General features: G+C 37.4%; 1 protein-coding gene across 1 annotated transcript in view; it reads right to left on the reverse strand.

The window, feature by feature from the left end:
- Positions 1-765: 765 nt before the first annotated feature.
- Positions 766-22,620, reverse strand: part of SLC66A1L (solute carrier family 66 member 1 like) — a 45,808-nt gene continuing 23,953 nt past the window's right edge. Inside the window, exons 2-4 of the mRNA XM_033199646.1 lie at positions 21,203-21,334; positions 20,468-20,556; positions 766-868 (exon numbers count right to left, since the gene is read on the reverse strand). Coding sequence (XP_033055537.1) covers positions 766-868; positions 20,468-20,556; positions 21,203-21,334 — 324 coding nt within the window. The remainder of the gene's footprint in view (positions 869-20,467; positions 20,557-21,202; positions 21,335-22,620) is intronic.

The following is a 22,620-nucleotide window of genomic DNA, read 5'->3' on the forward strand; positions in this document are numbered from 1 at the left end:
ATATGCCCATTCCTTTAAGCACTACCTGTCTAGATTGTGTGACATATTATCTGCAAAGTGCTTCTATTAGTCAAGAGAGAGATACAAACTCCCACATAACAGGGCCTCTGTGGTTTATAGTGATACCAGCTAATATTTATTGAGGCCCTACCATGTGTCATGCAAAATGCTAAGCACTTCACATTTACCACACTACTGGAAAATAGAAAGATAAATTTTAAAAAAATTCTACACATTTTGGTATAGAATGTCCAAGAAGCCTTCATTGCTTTTATATATGCCACTTGACTCAGCTAATATACAAATCATAGTTAAGTTATGGTCATATATATTTGTGCATTCATTTAACAAAATGCCAAGTCTCAAGTCAAAATAAATCTTCTCTCAGAAGTATTTATAGGCCGGGCGCGGTGGCTCAAGCCTGTAATCCCAGCACTTTGGGAGGCCGAGATGGGCAGATCACGAGCTCAGGAGATCGAGACCATCCTGGCTAACATGGTGAAATCCCGTCTCTACTAAAAAAATACAAAAAACTAGCCGGGCGAGGTGGCAGGCGCCTGTAGTCCCAGCTACTCGGGAGGCTGAGGCAGGAGAATGGCGTGAACCCGGGAGGCGGAGCTTGCAGTGAGCTGAGATCTGGCCACCGCACTCCAGCCTGGGCGACAGAGCGAGACTCCGTCTCAAAAAAAAAAAAAAAAAAAAAGGAAGTATTTATAGTAGTATGGCATAAACAACTGTAATACCCATATATGCTAATTTCACTTATCAAAAAGAATATGGGATATATACAGGGCATAGGACCCCCCAAAGTGACAATCTGACTTTCTCTCTGGTGATGGAGTCTTTGAATAACTGAGGCTGGAATATCCTGGGGAAAGAAGGGAACATTGAAATTAAATATTGCACAATGTTTAAATTTCAATTTCAACAAATGCTGATTTCCATCCCAAAACAAAATACCAACTTGCAAAAGTCTTGCCAATAGTCCATGAAAATTTTGTGAACTAGATTTGCTAGTTCCAAACAAGGCTTTTTGGCATCGCACCTCTACTCACTTAAAAAAGGTAGTTGATACAGCAAGAGCTGGATGAGACGAGATAACTTTGTATATTCAAGGTATGTTTATGGCAGTCAACATGCTGCTAATGAGAACTTCTTAATCATTGAAAAGTAAATTGAATACCAAGTTATAATGAATTATAAACACATGATGATAATTATGAACCAAAATTCTTCCATCATAAATTTTAAAATGTGCTGTAGATGCAGTACGTTTAAAAAAAAACTTTAACGTTCAAATCAAATTGTAATTGGCTTTTATACTAAAAAACAAAACAAAACAAAAAGTGAACATTATGAAGCTCAGTTTCTTAGTCTTGAAAGAATGTTAAATTTTATACTTAAGCCATTTTAAATCATCAGTGTTGATTTAGTTTCAATATTTTACTAAACACAAAACAATGCACATGTACAGGCATGTGCCTGTGTCCCTGGCTCCTGCCCTAAACATTAAGTTTTACTACCTAGTTTCTGAGCTGCATAAATAAAATGCAGAACCATGAAAAGGGGGAGTAAAGTTACTTTTATTCTTTGCATACATCTTAAACATTTGAAAATATAAAGAATAAATTTTAAACTTGTCAGTTCAGAATTAGGCCAGAGAGGCTCAGGAGCAATGATAGGGTAGTGGAAGGAAAGACATGAAGACATGAAGGTAGAATCGTGTCCTTTCATAGTGACCCAACACAGCTGTGTCTCCACCTTCTTTAAGCCCTGGCAGACGTGTTACCTTGTGGAGATATAGTACCAAGTGAAAGTGGTGAGGATGTTTTCTTGCTCCTTTTCCTCCAGGCCTCATCTACATAATTCACTGACCATTCATATGACAAAATTACGTAAACTACTCCCAGGAAAATACCCATTTGTTAATATGCAAGTGTGTCCCACTGGACAGAGGGATGCAGCTCACCTACTAAAAAATGGGCAGACACAAAGGGAGCTTTCCAAAGAATTCCTGTATCAGACCAACGAGGGGTGTGGTTTCAGGAATCTAGGGAAGGGCTCTTGCTCTAAGGACGGCCATGGTTAATGTTGGCATGCCAACCACTTTAACACCTTTGGACAAAGACTTGCCATTTTTCTACAGTATTTTAAAAAATATAGAGCAAAAGTCTACCCAGACTCCTGGGAGAAACTATTCATTCTTTTTTTAAATTTTATTTTAACAAATATTAATTGACTGCCTACCATGCTTCTATAGGCTATCCTGGTATCCAACAAATAGACTAAATCTCAGCCTCCATAAATCTTATGTAACAGTGGAGGAGACAAGTAGGTCATGACCAATGCATTTATGTGAATAGATTTTACCAATTTCTTCTATAGTAGTATCACCCCAAGTACCAAGACAGAATTGGGCACTTTAAACCTGAGAAACTAACTATGTCCATGTCCTAATTCCTCAGCTTTTCTGTGGCTTTTTCATGTCCCCATTAATGGCACAATTCTGAATTTGTGATTTTGCCACTAAGATACGTTAGAAACATATTTAAGCTTTTGTGGCAGAATAACAGAGTGAAGTATTAATCAATGTTTTCCCTCAGTCCTTGGTATTTCCTTTTTTCACTAGTGGAGAAAAACTTAAATTCATACTGTTCTTTAAAACTATTTCTGTTAAGTCTCAGAGTTTTTCCAACATGATTACAAGGAGAAAGCTAAATGATGGGCTGGATGCTTTTTAACTAAATGAAGTCAAGACCTTTATGTAAGAGTAACATAACAGAATGAAGTTAGAGAGGACACAGAGCTGGTGTGTACATTACACGTTTAGATGAGTGACTTGATTTCTAGCAATAAACATTCTATCAAATTCAATTTCCTTTCAAAAACTTATAGTGAGTAAATGCAATTTCCCATTCCAAGCAAGCATGTCTCTAAGATTAAACTTATAGTCCATAGAAGATAACAATAAAAGTTTAAAGTCAGTACTTCTCCAAGGAAATTACTGCAAACCAGTTAGGGAATAATTTTATGAAAAGAAACAGAAGAAATATAAACATGAAGAAAAGAGACCTTCATCCGAATCTTGCTGTTTATATTCTTAGCGTGTTTAAAATAATCTTCTTGTATTTTCCTATTATATATTAAGGATTTCTGGCTGAGTCAATGCTTCATATTCACCAATTCCTATGCCAATAATCTCCCATTCTTCAAAATTAGTCATGAAACTGAGTGCTGAAGTTTGTGATCCTCTAGCTTTGGTCACACTTTCAGCCAATGCTAAATCAAATGCATTTCAAAGAAGGTTTAACCTTCTAGTCCTATTTACTCCTTAGTGTTACCCACACGCTTTCAGCTGAGTGCCTTACTGCCTTCTGGAACAAGTGATGGTACCTAAAAGAGAAAACCAAAGCATTTTCTCTGATTTTTCAAAAGTCTAACCTTTGAAGGAAAACTGAAAAGATACTTGTGCATAAACAATGTGACAAATCTGTGAGGATGCTTGGTTGTGTAAGTGCAAGGCTTGCTGCCCCAGAGATTAGGAAATATTCCCCATAGCAAAGGAAGGAGCAGCAAGGAGTGAGTAAATACTGGGGGCCTTAAGAGAGGGCCCCCAGTTTGCAATTGCAAACACACAGAGGCTTAGAGACCTGGTAAAAGAGGAAACTCATCTCTGTTTCCTGGCAAGAGCCTGGGGAGTAGCAAGATCTCAGGGTACTGCCTCTTGTATCAACATAAATTTGCCAGAGGCAACCACATAGTTTAGCCCTGCACAGGACAGAGTGGGAGGAGCAGGCTCGTCCTCTTGTGTCTTGGAAATGCATGGAAATTAGTGAAGACCCAAAGACTTGCACTGGGGTGTCAGGTATGACATAGCAATAAGGACCAAATGGGAATGAGGACATTTCAGTGGATGCCAGCAGAAAATATGATAATCCAGATGAGATGGACACCCTCCTGTGCACCCCCCACCTCCCAGACTTACTATGATTTAAATTCCCAGTAACTTCCTGCAATCCCTAGGAAATAGGTAGAATATACTCATTATTGACTAAAACTAAGATTTTATCACCTACTTCTATGGGAGCTTGAAATGGAAATTGACTTATAGAAAAATAAATGTCCATTTCTTCCACGCGTAAGTGTATGGACAATATTCCCACCTACTACATTTTTGTAAGGAGTTTAGAATTTTGGCTTAATTGGGATTAGTTGGGGTGGTTCTGGGCAGGGACTTGTATTGGCAAGCAGATTTTATATCTTTTATTCAGGTTGGTTGTTTGTTGTTTAGAGGTTGAAGGAATCAAGAGTAAGAGAAGGCTTTAATTTACAGCTGAAAGCAGAAGTGGCCATTTGGAAGTCACTAGTTTGAATCCTGGATTGGCAAAGACTTTTTCCAAGATAAGCCAAAAAAGTGTTTAAAATTAGAATCATAAGAATTAAAATATGAAATTATTTGGTATCAAATATAATATTGCTCTCAGAAGTGTTATAAAAGCCTAAAAAGTTGCATGTCATCAGTGATTTCTCAGTCCTAAGTATATGTCAAAGTCATCAGTAGAATTTTTTTGTAAGTAGATATAGCCAGGTCTTATCCCAGACCTGCTGAATCATAATTTCTCCTGGTAGGGCATTTTCTGGGCAGTTATTTAAAAAATGTCACAAGGCTGTACAATAGTTAGTGACAATGGATGTCTGAGAAACTTCTTCTAATGCAACTGACTGCAAGTTTTATCAAAAACTGTGGAAATGGCCATTACTGTTTTCATTCAAAAATATTTATTAAGTATCAATAATTTCACGGGCCGTCTAGGAGAGCCTTCTGCTTTCAACTCTAATTTAAAGAGGATCTTCTCCTCTTCTTGATCTCCTTGAGCTCTAAACAACAAAAAACAAAAGACATAAAATCTGTTTGCCAAAACAAGTCCCTGCCAGAACCATCCCCAAATAACCTCAATTAAACTGAAATTCTAAATTCCTTATAAAAATGTAGCAGGTGGGAATATTGTCCATAAACTTAGATGTGCAAGAAATGGAACTTTATTATCTACCTTGCATGCAAGATAAAACACTGTTTCAACTTTAACACCTCAATATGAGAAACGTCACATCAACCCACAGGTGAACTGAAGCCTAGTTCTTCACTCACAGGCCTGGCTGGGACTTTTGAAAGAAGCCCAGAGCCAAGCATACTTCCTTAATTCTGCCACTCACATTGTCCCCTCCCTGCTCAACTAAGAAGCAAATAATGTTAAGTAGTCTGTTAAGCCTCTCTTTCGAGGGGAGGGCAGGATGTAAGTTTAGTAAGGCAGTCATGCTTTCTTATGGTTCTGCCGTAGCAAGTCCTAACCTTCTCCCACCCATCACCTTGCAGCATCATCAGCCACGCCAGGGAGCCAGACAAAGTCACATTGCTGACAGCCATAAAGGACTTCAGCACGTAGCAGACAGCCTTCCCTGACAGTTCTATATGAGACAATGTCTCCAAAATGCTGCTTTGACTGTATCTCTCCATAGCCTTCAGTGACTCCCCACTGCCCACAGGTGGCCCTCAAGGCCCTGTGAATCTGTCCTACCTCTTCTAGCCTATTCTTCTATTCCTTTCCTACATTGACTCTCTCCTCCAGCCAAATGGTCTGTTTTTTATATTTTGAATACTGGCCCACTTCTCAGTCTTTGTTCTGACTCTTCCATCTGCCTCTAATTTCCTTCCTTTCATCTTGGGCAACTGATAAATTACCCATCTTTTAAATCCCACATCAAATACCCCCCACTCCTTGAAGGCTTCTGTAGTCTTTTGTTAGAGATTCTGTAACAAAGTACCATAGACTGGGTGGCTTAAACAATAGAAATTAATTTTTCATAGTTCTGGAAGCCAAAAGTCCAAGATCAAGGTGTCGGCAGGCAAGTTTGGTTCCTTCTAAGGGCTGCGAGGGAAGCTATGTTTCAGGCTTCTCTCCTTGCCTTGTGGATGGCCATTTTCTCTCTGTGTTTCACTCGGTCTTCTGTTTGTCAATGTCTGTGTCCAAATTTTATCTTCTTATAAGAAGACCAGTCATATTGTATGAGCACCGCTCTCCCCTCCACCCCCGGCAAATAACCTCATTTTAATTGAACTACCTCTCTGAAAATCCTATCTCCAACTGTGGTTACAATGTGAAGTACTAGGGGTTAGAACTTCAATACATGAACTTTTGGAGGGACACAATTCAATCCAAAACAGCTTGCTTCTGGTTGCTCATTTCAGCCAGAAGAGATTTCTCCTCCTCTGTGCCGACAGCCTCTACTGCACACAATACTTAGCAGCAATTGTACTTCTATCTTTGCTCCCCAATTAGGGACTAGCACATTGCACAGTAGAAGCTGCTTAATAGGCCCCCACTTACAAATTCTGCAGATGAATTGTCCCCTCATGCCCTCTGCAATTCTACCTTTTGCTTGCCCCTAGTGCCCCAAGGGCCAGCAGAGAGCAGGCTTTCTGGAGCTTGTGTGCTTCTACTCTGGCCAATTGAGCTGTAAGTTTACCAAGACTCAGTTGTGCTTGATCTGAACCCTGTGTATGCCCTGTTGGACTTAATATATTTAAATAATTTAACTAAAAATTGTGTGATGCAATGAAATATGAGTGTAAAGGGAGAGACTGTTTATGAAAAATTAAGATGCTTCCTTTGAAAAGGCTTGACAAAAGGGAGCTCCTAAAAGTATTCCTGAATTATGTGTGAGTGAAACAACTGTAAAGTCAGAAGAAAATAATAATTACAATCTAGAGGCATCTCTTCTCAGATTACGAGTGTCTTTAAGTTCCTACTCTACTCTAACAAAACCATAACTTTAAAGAAATCAAAAACTAGAAATTGTAAATGATGTATTGTAAATGTGGTTTATGAAAGACAACTCCAATATCAGACCTAGATTCCAAGAAAAGACTTCGCCTTCCTACATCAAATTATCTTGAATGAATATACAATTTATTATTTTAAGTTAAAATAAATGTTTATAGTATATATTATGTATTAGGATTTTTAAAAATGACTCTTCAGTTTATTTAACTTTTCAATTAATCATCCAACTACCCATCCCTCTTGCATAAGCTAAGAGGAACAGGCCTGAAAAAGCTGCCATGCCAATGAAGGATTGTACCAAGGTGTGATTTTCATAAGCAAAGAAGACACAAGAGCTGCCTTTAGGACTTGCTAAGCTCTGGGCAGCATCTGACAGACTTGAGGATTAATACAGTTTCTTTCCAAACAAAGAGTTCAGGGCAACTGCCTGTGAAACACAGTCATAACAGAGACATACTTTCTGGATAAGTGGTTACAGTTACGTCACAGCTCCCTCACCTCGCTGACCCGGAGAGGAATGTCTGCACTGGGTCTCCTCCCAGCCATGCCTACCTGCACAGGTTGAAGTCCACTCTGCAGTGTTTCATCCAACATTTGCAAAGGACCTACTCTCCGTTAGCCACCTGCACTTTGAAAATGCTTACAATCTTTTCCAGAATGAGTTGAATCCACAGTTCAGTGATATGTTTTACTTATATCTATAGGAAACAAGACATTTTATAATTACCTACAACAGAAAGTATGTGCAACACCATTCAACCACAGTCTGCTTTTTTTTTTTTTTTTTTCTTTTTCTTTTTTTTTGAGACGGAGTCTCACTCTGTCGCCGGGGCTGGAGTGCAGTGGCCGGATCTCAGCTCACTACAAGCTCCGCCCCCCGGGTTTACGCCATTCTCCTGCCTCAGCCTCCCGAGTAGCTGGGACTACAGGCGCCCGCCACCTCGCCCGGCTAGTTTTTTGTATTTTTTAGTAGAGACGGGGTTTCACCGTGTTAGCCACGATGGTCTCGAACTCCTGACCTCGTGATCCGCCCGTCTCGGCCTCCCAAAGTGCTGGGATTACAGGCTTGAGCCACCGCGCCCGGCCCAGAGTCTGCTTTAAGAGACCAGGGTGTCATACAAAACACATCTGAGTGATTTTTTTGTACATTTAAAAAAAAAGAAAAACCACCATTGAATAAAGTTAGAAACGGAGATAGTAATTTCTACAGATTTTCAGATCAACTACAATTTTTCAGTTGCAGAAAACCTTAACGATAAACATGTTCTTTATTCTGTCACCAATGCCTGTGGTTGGGGCAGAATGTTATAGAATGAGTGTGTTGCAGGGAGAAAAGGCATGAACTCATCCCTTCACCAAGAAAAGGATCAACACAGCAACATTCCTCACCACACCATGGACAGAGGCTGCAGTGCAGGCTTTAGGATTCATCCTCATTAGCAGGTAATGGTTCCCCTTCCAGCACTGCAACCAAACTGGGTCATTGTATCCTCTGCCTGTAGTACGGAATGAACTGTGCACTCACCTGGTGTGTTCTTCTTAAGGGAAAAAATTAAAGAGCTTATTAATTCTGACATGATTTACAAAATTATGTTGCAAATCATCAGCTCTTTTCCCCTCATATTAAATCTGAGATACAGGAAATTGATCCAATTCCCGTAGTTCTCTCACCCCATTACTTATCTATAAGCTTATTTCCTTTTGTTCTTCTCCAAGTTCTTTTTCAGTCTTGTTTCCCTTTCCTGATCTTTGCCTTCCTTGCATGTTCCCTGGCTTGCTTGTTTTCCTTTAAGTCCTACACCAAAGAATTAAAACAAAAAATTAAAAAAAAAAAAAAAACCTCTTGAGTTGAATATAGAGAACAAAGAATTCTAAAGCCAGAAAGACTATTTTAAAAAGATACAATTCAGTTATTTCCATTATTGACTAGCAAATTGAGGTGTAAAGAGGCCAAAGCTGGTTCTAGCAGTATTCTTTGGCTCTATTTGTTCATGTTTATTGCTCTCCAGTTGCTACTAGTACAGGGACTTGGTAAAGCACAGACCAGGCTGTGCTCTCTTTGAATTCACCGAGTGCCTTTCCTCCAAAAAACAGCAAGTCTCAGGTGTCATGTGTAAAACTGCTTTGTCAACTAAAAAACTTTTTTAGAACACTGTTATCATCATAAACTGGGATGACATTTGCATCTCAATTTTCTGAAGTCACATCTAGGCAAAGTTAAGGGCTTGTGAATATGAAAACTTTATTTAATAAGATTTCTGGGGTGCATTCTCACTGAAAGGAGTTCAATCAACACCTCCATAGATCACACACTTTAAAAATTCTCACACTTATCAAAAAGCCCCAGAACTTTTAGGAGGAAAAAAATCAAGGTGGGTATCACGTGCTTGGACGAAGTGTTACTCCTGTCAGCTCCCTGGATCACTCATGAATCCATTGTTTTGGGGGAAACAGACTTAATTTTTTCACTTTAAACTAGAAGAAAACTCACCTTCTGAATACTCTGAACATCTTCCCTCTCCCTTTTGTTTATTTATTTTGTTTTTGATTCACATTAAGCCAAGCCACTCCCTGGCCTTGTCTCCAATTTTGACATACTCTGCCTTTGGGTCTAGAAATTTCTAGAATTAATGTTATGGCTGTGCAGTGTTCTCCAGATATAACATTCCACACAAGCAATGAAAAATACTATATGGAGCTCCTCAGTCTTTTCTATCTGACAGTCACCCAAGGGATACTGCCTACACTGCTTTCCTTTATTTAAAATGAAAGGTAAATTTTGCTATTAAGAAATGGAGTGGAATTGGGCTGGGCATAGTAGCTCATGCCTGTAATCCCAGCACTTTGGGAGGCCGAGGTAGGTGGACCACCTGAGGTTAGAAGTTTGAGACCAGACTGACCAACATGGTGAAACCCCATCTCTACTAAAAGTACAAAAATTAGTGTGGGCATGGTGGCGGGTACCTATAATCCCAGCTACTTGGGAGGCTGAGGCAGGGAATCACTTAATCATCTGAACCTGGGAGGTGGAGGTTGCAGTGAACCGAGATCGCACCATTACACTCCAGCCTGGGCAACAGAGCAAGACTCCGTCAAGAAAGAAATAAAGAAAGAGAGAGAGAGAGAGAGAGAGGAGGAAGGAAGGAAGGAAGGAAGGAAGGAAGGAAGGAAGAAGGAAGGAAGGAAGAGAGAGAGAGAGAAAGAAAGAAAGAAAGAGAGAGAGAGAAGAGAGAAAGAAAGAGAGAGAGAGAAAGAGAGAAAGAAGGAAAGAGAGAAGGAGAGAAGAGAGAAAGAAAGAGAGAAAGAGAGAAAGGAAGGAAAAGAGAGAAAAGAGAGGAAGAAAGAGAGTGGAATTGTACTAAGCTCTCCTGTCTCTCATCTGATCACATAGACATTGAAGAGGTTCTATGCGACTGTCATCTAATGTTAGTTTAGATTTAGACGATTCATTGAGAGGAGGCAATGAGAGTGAAGGCAATCTTAGTTATCTTTCAAGCTGGCTGAGCTCAACTTAGTACTTCCAGGATCTGAAATCCCTCTGCCATTTTTTAGCAGAGCCACAACATCCTGGTATAACATGAGCATAACATAGGCTACAGAGATTCCACTTGACGCTAGGGTAGGATCCCACAGGATGAAGGGAAGAGATCCGACCTAAAGATGAGGGGAAAATTGAGTGAATATTTTTAACCTTAGCCACTGAATCAGGAACCAAAGCAGAAAGCAGGGGGAAAATGAATCCAAATAATATCATTCATTCTCAATTTAAAATAAATTTTAGAGTTTGCTAAGAACAGAAATTGTCACCAAGAGTGTTGGAGTCAGGCTAGCTGTAGTTTGTGACTGGTCTGACAAAGGCTAACTCTTACCCAGCTGTCCAATAAAAACACTTAACAAGTATCATTTCCATAAGGCTTTGTCTACTTGAAACACAAGCCAATTGTTTGGGTCCAACTTATGAAGCAAGGTCTTACAAAGGTTATGGGGTGAGGAGGCCTGATGACAACTAAATTGCTTTAAATGGAGCTCAAAATACCACCTTAAATATTCTCCTCTCCCAAGAAATGCTTAGTCATAAATCAAGTAGTTCAAAACGTATTAAAAATGACAAATAGAGCAAGCACTTACATCTCATTTTTTTTCTTTTAATTCACTGATGCATCAAAGATTTCTGAAGGATATTATTACGCACAAAAAAGATGAAGTACACCAGGAATGCAAGATTCCAGGGATAAAAGAGGAGATTAAAAATCAAATGGTGGCCCAGACTTAATGCTAAAAATTATTCTGAAAATAGACATGTGCACTTTAAGACAGGGAGATGAGGACTGTCTGCTCTGAACTTGTAAGGAGTGGCGAATCTCACAATAATTGGACACATGTTTCTCATCTTTGAAAAACTTATGAATCCATTTTAATGTATTAAAGTTCATAGGTACTATTTGTCTACAAGTAAGCTTTCTTCTCTCTCTTCCCACCATGCATTCCTTAATGGGGTTTTGATTTCAATGGGGGAAAAAAATAAAAACGTTCCAAAACTCGCTAATGTTTTCTGAATTGCCATTAGGCTAACTTTAGAAGGAGTTTTTAAAAAATGTGCTAAATGAAACTTTCTGTGCAAGAATCCCTGATATGCCAGTACTTCTAGAAAATAAGTTATTTTTTAATGTGTCCCTTCTGCTGTATGTAGAAATAAATTCTCAGCAATAAGAATTATTAAGTGCCTAACCCAAGATTCAAATTTGTCCTTACCTGGAATAAATCAGAAAGTGGCTCAGGTAGAAAAATCTAGCCTGGCAAATCATAACACACCTCCTTAAAAGACATTGTTTCTGAGCACTTGGATGACCCAGTGTGAAAGGAAGAGCGAACTCTCCGGAACAACTCTGATTTCTCTCTTCCTTATGATTATAAATACCTAGAGAATTCAACCAATTCCCAAGGCAGTAAGCCTGCCTTTTCTTTATAGCCTTTTTTCAGTCTACTTGGAAACATCTGTTTTTAATTGAATTTGGATTTGAAACTAATTTCAGGAGAGATTGGATTCAGGCTCCAATCAAGTTGGAACAGAGAGATTATTGCTTGTACACATATCCTAAAATTCAGGGAGGCTTGAGGCCAAGGATACCACACTTCCTGAATGCAGGCATAAGGCACATACATTTAGAAATGAAAAAGGAATGGTCTAATTATCTTGGGAAAACCTCTTTAAGACCAATGATTCTGGGTTTTAGGTTTCAGCTTTTAGACAGGATTCAATTTTGGGAAAGGTCAGATAGAGGACATTGCCCTCCCATGCGCTCCCTATCTGGAGCAGAAGATTAAGCATTCATATAATCAAGTTAAAATAAAAACAGAATTTTGGGTTGTTCACTGAAAAGATCATAAATCTACCCTTTCTGCTAATTTGTTTTATTATTATTATTATTTGTATAAATTTAAGGGGTAGTCGTGTTGCATGAATATATTGAGTAGTGGTGAAGTTGGGCTTTGAAAGAAATGGAAACACTATCACCTAACCACAATTTTTCTCTGCTAGTCTCTCAATGGCAAGAAGCCCCTGTGTTCCATTCATGCTCGCCTTCCCCTGATTCCCATCTTACTAGAAGGTTGAAGAAGGGGAAATGAGTCAAGATTTCCCCTTTGTTCTGTTCTGGGACTCCCTACTGAACACAGGTGTTCAGGAATCATCCAGACTTTGTTGCTAACTCAGTGTATTCCTAACTGTCTGCCTCTAAGTATTCTATTTTAAATGAGGCTCTTATTTTCCTGCTTCTCAAAAACATCTTTGGTGAACTCATTAGTGATCTGTCACAAAGTACTGAAAATCATGAAGAGCTGCTAAAGTGCAAGTGGTCATTTTCATTTTCTTTAATGACTGAGTCCAAAAAATAAAAGTAAAATTCATGCCAAGAATTATTCAGTGATTATTTGATTCTTTGACAATCCATAAAATAAACCTTGGATTCCTCACTTCACAATCAGACTGACAGCTTATGCCAATTTTATCAAGCCTATCATAAATATACACCCCTATGTTTCTTGAAACTCAAAGTACCAATGAGCAAGAGAACACAGAGATATTTCCATTTAACTATATAACTATGATAAATTTTAGTAATGTATTAGTCAGGGTTCTCTGGAGGGACAGAACTAATAGGATATATATATATATAATATATGAAAAATATAGAATACATGAAATATATAATATATTTTATTTATATTTCATATATAATGTATATGAAAAATATAAAAAATATATAATATATATATTATATATATAAAGGGGAGTTTACTAAGTATTAACTCACATCATCACAAGGTCCCCCAACGGACTGTCTGCAAACTGAGGAGCAAGGAAACCAGTTCGAGTTCCAGATCTGAAGAACTTGGAGTCCAATGTTCAAGAGCAGGAAGCATCCAGCACAGGAGAAGGATGTAGGCTGGGAGGCTAGGCCAGTCTCTCCTTTCACAGTTTTCTCCTTGCTTATATTCTAGCTGCGCTGGCAGCTGATTAGATTGTGCCCACCCAGATTAAAAGGCAGGTCTGCCTTTTGCAGCCCACAGACTCAAATGTTGATCTCCTTTGGCAACACCCTCACAGACACACCCAGGATCAATACTTTGCATCCTTCAATCCAATCAAGTTGACACTCAGTATTAATCATCACAAGTAAGTTTAGATATTGAGAACTAATAGCACCCTCGTATTTGTTTCCCACATACAAATGATAAATGTAGTTTTAAACATTATTGCCAATTTTCATTAAATTCATTAACCAATTATTCTCAATGTATTATTTACCATAAACTATTAATTCATGAGACTTACTTTTATCAACAAAAGGCAAGGCATCAGTTGTCATTTATTAATTCAAAGTGTTCTCTGTAGAGATTTTCAGAGATGGCATGGCTTTTTCTTAATATCTGCTATTATAATTTTAATAAAATTTAATGTCTAAGATGTGTTAATTTCAACACTTCTAATCTTGGCCCCACTTTTTTTTTTTTTATCAGAAGAACCAAAGAAACCAAGAAATCCTCATCTGAATTTGATCCTCTGCTAGAATAATAATAATCTAGGATACTTTGGGAAAGAGAAGACTTTCTTTATAAATGAATATTTCAAATACAATAATGAAATGGCTATAGCATTAGCTATTTACACTTCTTAGAAGATATATATATACTTTTTAGGTGATATATTAAGTATCTATACATGTTTATTCTCTAATGGCAATCTGATGGCAAAGACACAAAAAAGTTAAGGAATAAGACTCCAAATGTTGCAATAAGCCAAGGAAGATGATGCACAAAGTAAGTACTCTTGTGACACTTAGCAGCTGGTACCTTTAAAACCACACCGTACGTGCAGTTCCCAATCATGGTCAATACAAACAGAAGAAATGAAGTTCTTCAGTAGATCTTCAGAACTAACAACAGAAGCAAGGATGACAGTAGTTGTTATTTTCTCTTCCCTATACAATACACAGCTTCACAAATCACCCAAGTTTTAAATTGTATTTCATTATCATAAATATCTTCTGATTGTTGAAAAAAAAAGTTTCCTGTACAAATGTTGAAAGATGTGGAAAACATGAAGGCTAAAACAATATCACCCATAATCTTAATACTCATAAAATATTCTAATTCATTTCTTTCTTTTTATGCAAGGTACATGACTATACACAGTATACATAATATTTTGTAATATCCTTTTCTCCAGTATTATACATTATAATAATTTTTGCATGTCATTAAAAATTATTTATCAACATTTTAAAATTGCTTCAGAATATTCCACTGTATTCAGCATTTGAGTGTCCCCAATCTTATAGATGGCATTTTTACAAATTCCTCAGTACTTACATATTTTTCCATCTTTCTGGTAATTTCCTTAGAATTGATATCTAGATGTGAAATTCATACTTCTGAGGATGTTGACACAAACTGTCAAAATGTCTTCCTGAAAGACTTTTAAACATCTATTCAGCAGTGTATGCATGTGCAAACAAACCCTATTCTTATCAGCTGTGATTCCTATAATTTCTTTATATTTGCTAATTTGGTGGACTAAAAAGTTGTTATTTTATTTCACATTTATTTAATTCCTAGAGAAGTTAAATTATTTTTCATTTTTTTTTGTTTTTTGGTTTTTGATTTTTTTAGAGAGAAAGTCTCGCTCTGTTGCCCATGTTGGAGTGCAGTGGTGCAATCTCGGCTCACTGCCACCTCCATCTCCTGGGTTCAAGCATTCTTCTGCCTCATCCTCCCAAGTATCTGGGACTACAGGTGCACGCCGCCATGCACACCGTCACATCCGCCTAATTTTTTTTCTTTGTATTTTAGTAGAGATGGGGTTTCACCATGTTGCCCAAGCTGGTCTCAAACTCCTGAGCTCAGGCAATCCACCCGCCTTGGCCTCCCAAAATGTTAGGATTACAGGCGTGAGCCACTGCCATTTCTTCTTTTTGAATTATCCATTTTTGAGTCCTATGTAAATTTTTATATAGGACTGCTTTTTTCCTTTTGATTTATGGAAATTCTTACTAAAATTCTGTTCTTTGCCATATGTGCTTCCTATTTATTTTGTATGTTTTGGTTTTACACCTATATTTGATGTACAGACATATTAAATATTTATAGTTAATTCTATACATTTTTTCCCTTATCCATTTCTTTTAAGATTCAAAATTACTAAGATTTAAACATTTAAAATATTATCTATATGTGATAATGATAACAATTATTATCCTTTTAATCATGCAGTCCAGTACTGGATTGGGAGTTAGTAAATGCTAATTCACTGTGAAGCTGCCTCTTGGGATCATTTTTAAGGCAATTCTGAGGGAGAGACTAGAATATTCTCCCCTGAAAAAAGTACTGCTTGCATGAAGCTTCTTTATTCAATGTCTGTAGTGTACGCTTTTGCAATACTTCATTTCAAAATGTTGACAAACATGTGAGACTATTTTGACCAGATGGAAACTCAAATGAATGAATTAGATAAAATTACTCTTTTACTCCCATTAAACATTCAGAAATTCAGTTCGAGTTTTCAGTTTCCAGGACCTGTGGTAAATAAAAGAATATACCATTGGAAATTCGAATAAACCATGGGTGGTTGAAAATTCAGAGAGATAAAGTACACACGTACACGTTCGGTCCCTTCTAGGTTGCTACAGTGAAGTATATTAGTTGCAAAGTGCAAGGGAATCAGTACTTTTTCACAAGTTGAACATAACCACAACATCCATGCCAAATGCTTTGTATAATTTATTGTGATTTCATTACACTGGCACTAATATGCAAACCCAGGAAAAGAGATTTAGACAACAATTCCAGCTGATCTAAATTCTGCTCCCTAAACTTAAAGGAGCTTAATAAACAAGCAACAAAAAATTGATCAAGAATAGATTCTTGTGACTGTGACTTCCATATTGCTGGTCCGAAAAGCACTACTCAGAATTCCAAGATCTCTTCTAAAGGTAGACACAAAGTCATAAGAAGCACTTTGACTCATCATAATGAACAAAGCAAATAACGTACTTACATTTCTATATAGTTGGGGAAATCGAGATCCCAAGTAGAATACACAAAATACATAGCCGCAAATAAAGCCTAACATTTCAACTATGCCAACAGTATCCTAAAAGCAGTAACACAAAAAGGGTGATAGTATTAAGGATCAATCTAAACATACATTAGAATCTCAATATTTCAAGGGAAATGGAGGTTCATTGGATAAAACTAGGGTGGAAGTATTTATTCTCTGCAGCCTTGTTATTTTGGAGGCCAATGAATATTAATCATCTTTCTAGGATGGGTGGTATTCCCTAATCAAGTAGTAACATCATTTATTCATGCATGTGGATACGCTAAGTTGTTTTGAATAATGGCAATTAAGATTTGGAAAAAATAACTTCAGTATAAGTGTATCTATGGGGTTTCCATCTGGATTTCTGGTTCAACCCCACAGAACCCTTTCTCTGCTTGGAATATATACAAGTACCTGCCTGTAGATGGGCCAAGTGGGCAGGTTCACCAGAAGAATGGATCTCCCCAGTCTGGGACAAGCCTTTCTGCCCACCAGCCTGCATCCCAAAAGGAGAGAAGGTGCTTTCGGGATTTTCAGGATCTTACTGAGCCCTGGTCAATTCTAATATATTAAAACCACTACCTGCGAAATCCCAAAGGACTGAAGTTTCTTAGAAGTTTTTCTAAAAGTTAATATAAATTCTTTCTTGTATTTTTTATTGAGAGAACATGGAGAGAGGTGGGGATTGTGCCCTGGCATTCTGTCATTTCATTTTTGAAATAAAATACTTCCTGGACTAACCTCAGCACTTCTACAATATTTTTGTGGAGTTTATAAAATTAACAACAATGAAAAATTCTGCAAAAATATTTCTAAAGTGACCAAAAAATGGATCCATAATAAAGAGTTGATGGGTTTTTAATATAAAGATTATCTTTTTTGCTTCTGTTGAAGTCTCAGGTTGATTCTTCATAAAAATAGACTTGGTATTGTCACTGACAGCACCATGCACACTGGCACCCAAGTCACATATAAATTCTGCAGGCTTCTACCCCCTAGTGCTTAAAAACAACCAGGGCAATGGTGAACAACTGCCGCAAGCTGCTGAAATGATGTCCAATGGCACACATATTTACTGCAGCTAAATACCACTTATCTGGTATTTAATCTCCAGAATACTTGAGTTTTCAGAATGGTTACATAATAAATGTCATCCAGAAAAAATATGCTGTTTAGTTAGAACTCAAGATCACTAAGTGCATCTAAGAATAGGAAAACCACAGAAAGCAACTGATGGACGGTTGTGATTGGCTGGATCAATTGTAGGAAAGGAAAGTGCTACTTTAATTGCCCAGCTACACATTTACAAGCTCAGTGCATCCATTCTAGTGCTGACAGGCCTTGGGAGGGAACAGCAGACAAGAAAGAAGAACACTGGAGAAATGAAGTAGGACGATAGCACAGAATAGGATCAGAGGAGATTAAAAGTGGTGTCAGTGGCAACAGTAGCCAACAGAAATTAAAGGCAGCAACAGGGAGTGTGATTCAGGCCGCTGAGAGAAGGAGAGAGGAAGCAAAAAGCCCTGAGCTTGAGACAGATAAAAAGCAAAGAGACTATGAAAAACCCAGGCACCACTGGAACATGCCAAGCAGGTTTCCAGAGATGTAGAAGAGGAGTCATTTAATTGACAAACTCTTACTAAACACCTACATTCTTAGCAACCAAGAATTCAAAACTAAATAATTTATGCCCCTACTCCAAGAGACTGTAAATTAAGTCATTACATCCTATGGATCTTATCTCCTAAATCTGCATCTAGGTGACTCAGAGTTTAAACCAGCAGAGCCAGGTCAAGGTACGTTTTGGAAAGCTCTCTGAGGAAAAATCAAAAAGCACTTGATCCATAACTGTTAACTATACAGAGCAGAGTGACTCATTCTCCATGGGCAGTGGCTGGCTATATTCTTACTCTATCAGTTAATGATTAAAGCACGAGAACTTCCAGGAGTAATGGTCAAATTGAACACTCTTGTTCAGGAAGCTAGGAAATACTGGGATGCAGAATCTTAGTAAAAGTGAAAGACAAAACCAAAAACCACAAGCAAACAAACATACAAATACCTATGTTTAAGTAGAAAACATGTTTCCTTATAAGCCAGACAATCATCTACCATGGGTTGGTAGGGGCAGGGTAGGTCCATGTAGCTTTAACCTCTATATTCTATTTTTAATTTTTTAGTTATGTTGCATCTGTACTAGGGTTAATATCAGCAGACATCAGACACACAGATATCTGACTGCAACATTCTGGCTAAATCATTCCCACTTGTTTAACATAAAAACTGATGAAGCATTTATTTTAAAACATTTGTAGAGTTATAACTGCAAAGGTACAGCTCATGGCTTCTCATATATTACAACCACATGTTAAGACAATAGAATTCAATAAAAAATTACCTTCAGACACATTTTGTATTTGAGGGATTCGCTTTATCCCTCAACATTCCAGGTTGGATAGCCCATTGAGCACATGTTCCTTGGTGAAACTTAATTTTTTTTTGAACTCTGCATTGACCCTAAGTTTAACAGTATTCCAAATTCAGTCCACTTTGCCCACAGAAGATATTGCAGCTAAGCAAAACTCTGTTCCAGAAACCTCATAAACTGTGTGAGTTCCTCAATTTAGCCCTGAGGGAGTAAATTGAAGAGAGCTAGCCTGTCATACTGTTTTAGACTGTTTGCCACAGAAATTCAGGGTTAGTTCCAGATTGATTAAACTGGTTATGGTGGTGGCTATATCTATCTATCTATCTGTCTATCTATCTATCTATCTATCTATATACACATATATATAAAAGGTTTGGTGGGGGGAGGGAGCGACACAGGGGAGGAAACTGATTGGGGGTCCTTTAAGTACCAAATGCTTTACTGGAGATTTCCATATCTTTTACAATTCATTCATTCCACCACTATTCGCCGAATGTCGGCTATGTACTCAGTCTTGAACAAGACTGAGACAGTACCTGTTCTTATAGAGCTTATGATTCACATAACACCAATTACACTGTAAATCAGCTTGATACATACCTGATATCACCTTAGGTTGATTTTGAAATCTAATCCCTCTACCAGCTGGCTATGTGACCTCAGTCCAGTTTGTTGATGCCTGAATTTCCTCAATTGTATAAAGGAGTTTGCCATGGAAAATAAGTGAGTTCAATTAGCACATATAAAAGGTCTTTCACCATGCCTGGTACACAACTGGGGGTCATCTTCCTGCCTTCCTCACTTTAGTATCCAGTGGGATTTGTATTTGATTTGTAGATTTGAGTAGCTGTTCTCACCTTTGTAATAGTTACAACCACCAGGGGGCAGTAGAAAAATATGCTCCACACGTCCCGAGGGGAAAAATGGGGCCACTCTCATAAGTACATAGCTAAAAGTAAATTTCATTGTTGGGCTGACTCATAAATACACACGTGAAGAAACAAACAGTCGTTTAAAAACACAGCAGTCAAAGCAAAAATAAAAATAATAGTATTCAGTTATTCAGTGAATCTATACTGCAGGCCTATTCTGTGCTAGCCTCTGAACATTAAAATAGTGCCTGTCCCATTGGGTGATATGAAGATTAAATAAGTTACAACAGGACTGACAAATGGTAGGCACTTAAAAACTATTTGTGGCTATCATCTTGTGGAGAATATGTTTTTAGATTAGCCACAAGAGAAAAGTGGTACTGCTTATCACCTGGAGAAACCTCTAAAAGCATTTGACTATTTCTGCCAATCTCTCTTTTACCTTTTTCTGATTAATCATTTCTGTTTATTTTCCTATAACATAGGTGTGTTAATGTGTCCAATGACACAGACCAATTGGAAAAAAAATGTAATAACATGGAATCTAAATGTGCCACATCTAAAAATTCTCAAAGGACTCACTTGGATGGTTGAGAGAAATGTTATGTCTTATCAAAATATGCCTTACTCGTTAAAAATAACTCAAAGGTGCTCTATTGGTTTTTAAATGAGAAAATGTTCTATTACAAATAGAAGTACTGGAATGAACTATTACCAATCTTACATTTTGTTCTTATGATTCTTTAACCTGTAGTACATGAATTGTGAGAGTATAATTATATCCGTGTTCATGTCGAAGATGGCTGTCAAAATCTGGAGTGGTAAATAAGGATGGACATCTATAAATATAAAATCCCAGGCCACCATTATCGAATATATCTAGTACAGTGTATGAAGGTGACAAAGTCATTTACATGATTAAATACATTAACAAAGTTTTCTAAAAGCTTACAAATATTCCACTTTATTTTTTCATTTGAATACTATCATAGAAATATTTGTCTATAGCCACTGACTATATTTTTAATCATGACTCTCATTGTAGACTATGTGTCAGCATCAGTGGATTATTGTTCAGTCTTAGTATAGAAAAGAATAAGAATCCCCTAATGGCAACATATCATGTTCAGCTACCTTGAGGCAAGAAAATATTAAAACTGTATGAAGAAAAGGAATTAAAACTGGATGTAGACTTTAAAAATATATCTGAAAACAGACAGGCCTCTATTCTACTATAAAAAAAATGCCACATTAAGAGGATTGTCAGATACAGAACACTTATGCAATATTTAGAGCATGTCTATACTAAAAAATTATTTGTTGTTTATCTGAAATCCAAATTTTACTGAGTGTCCTGTATTTTGTTTGTTAAATTTGTCAACTCTACACATGAAGCTCTCCATGCACACATAACCCAGAACCTTCACTCTTTTGAAGATAAATCTGGAGAAAGTTTTACCTGAATAGGCAGCTGGTTACTCAGGTAGCAGCCTTTGAAATTTGTCAGGTCTCCACCTATCCAGCAAAGCAGAAAACCCAGAGAGACTGCTTCATCCACTCTTCCATTTCTGTAGGCTACAAAGAGCTGACTGGAAAGTGACAATTGACAAATAAACACGTGGAGCACAGAACTTAATGAGACAACTCAACACCAGATAAAAACAATACCGATGATGTACAGCAATAAAACATCTCATTCACTTCCAGTTAAGCCTCTAGGACTCTTTTTAACTTGTCTTCATTCACAGCACACAGCAAACATATCTAAAACCTAAAAGAAGCTCAGTGACAATACTAAAACATTAATGCCTCTTATCTCTGCCTTTTCTTTTATCTTTCCCATTGGAATTTATATATATGTCCTAAGCACATGTTTATTCTTTCTTGGCCTCATAATGGGGGAAGATGTTAAGTCATGTAATTGGAAATACTAGATATATCACTAAAATGTAAGAGTAGAGGTTCAAAATGTTTATCAGTGATTACATTTTCAGCCAGTACCTATGTTTTCTTTTAAATTTACTTCTAATCAAGTTGCCTACATGCAGGTGGACAGGTGGACAAATAGCAAAGTCAATGTGAAAATCTATTTGGCTCCCTATGATGCCACCTCTTATGTGGGAAAGGTTTTAAAAATCTTGGGTCCTGGGATCCAAAAGACCTGAAGACATGGCTTGTCACCTGTGGGACATCAGACAATTACTTAATCTCTCAGAATCTTACTTTCCATATCATAAAGTAAGATTAAGTTTCTAAACCAGAAGTGTTTATTGCAGGAAGTTGACCAAGGTTTGAAATGGGTGGCCCCACTTGAGGCTAAATGATGTCCATAAGCCACCAGTGGTAGAACTGGGAATCAGCCTAAATCTGCTGACTCCAATTTTATAATCTTTCACTACCACATATACTACCTAAAAGTTAATATTTCCAGAATTCACATAGGAGACCATAATCCCACTCACATCAATACCAAGTTATTCCTCCATTAAGCGGTGGTGAATGGTATATATATCAATGTGGTTTTCAAAAGACTTTTTGTTATGTCTCAGATTTCCAAAGCATCTGAGGACTGACTGTATTCTCTACCTTTCCCCAGTATTTTATAAACAGATGACCTATCTAGGCACACATATTTTACAAATTCCTTTGAAGCAGATCTCTTTTGCTTGATTTTTTTTTTCTAGGGTAGATATAGTTGGTATCTGACTTCTAATTATAAATAAACTTAGCAAAAATGGAAAACTTTCCCCTGTAAGACTAAACTGCTTGGATTTTTTTTTTGAAAATTATCCCCATGCCCACAAGAAAAGAATAGCATAATGTAATATCTCACCAAAGACTATTTAAATTTTTGCTCTTATCAAAGAACATATTGAA

Source organism: Trachypithecus francoisi, unplaced genomic scaffold (assembly GCF_009764315.1).
Source record: "Trachypithecus francoisi isolate TF-2019V2 unplaced genomic scaffold, Tfra_2.0 Lachesis_group0, whole genome shotgun sequence".
Classification (NCBI taxonomy): domain Eukaryota; kingdom Metazoa; phylum Chordata; class Mammalia; order Primates; family Cercopithecidae; genus Trachypithecus; species Trachypithecus francoisi.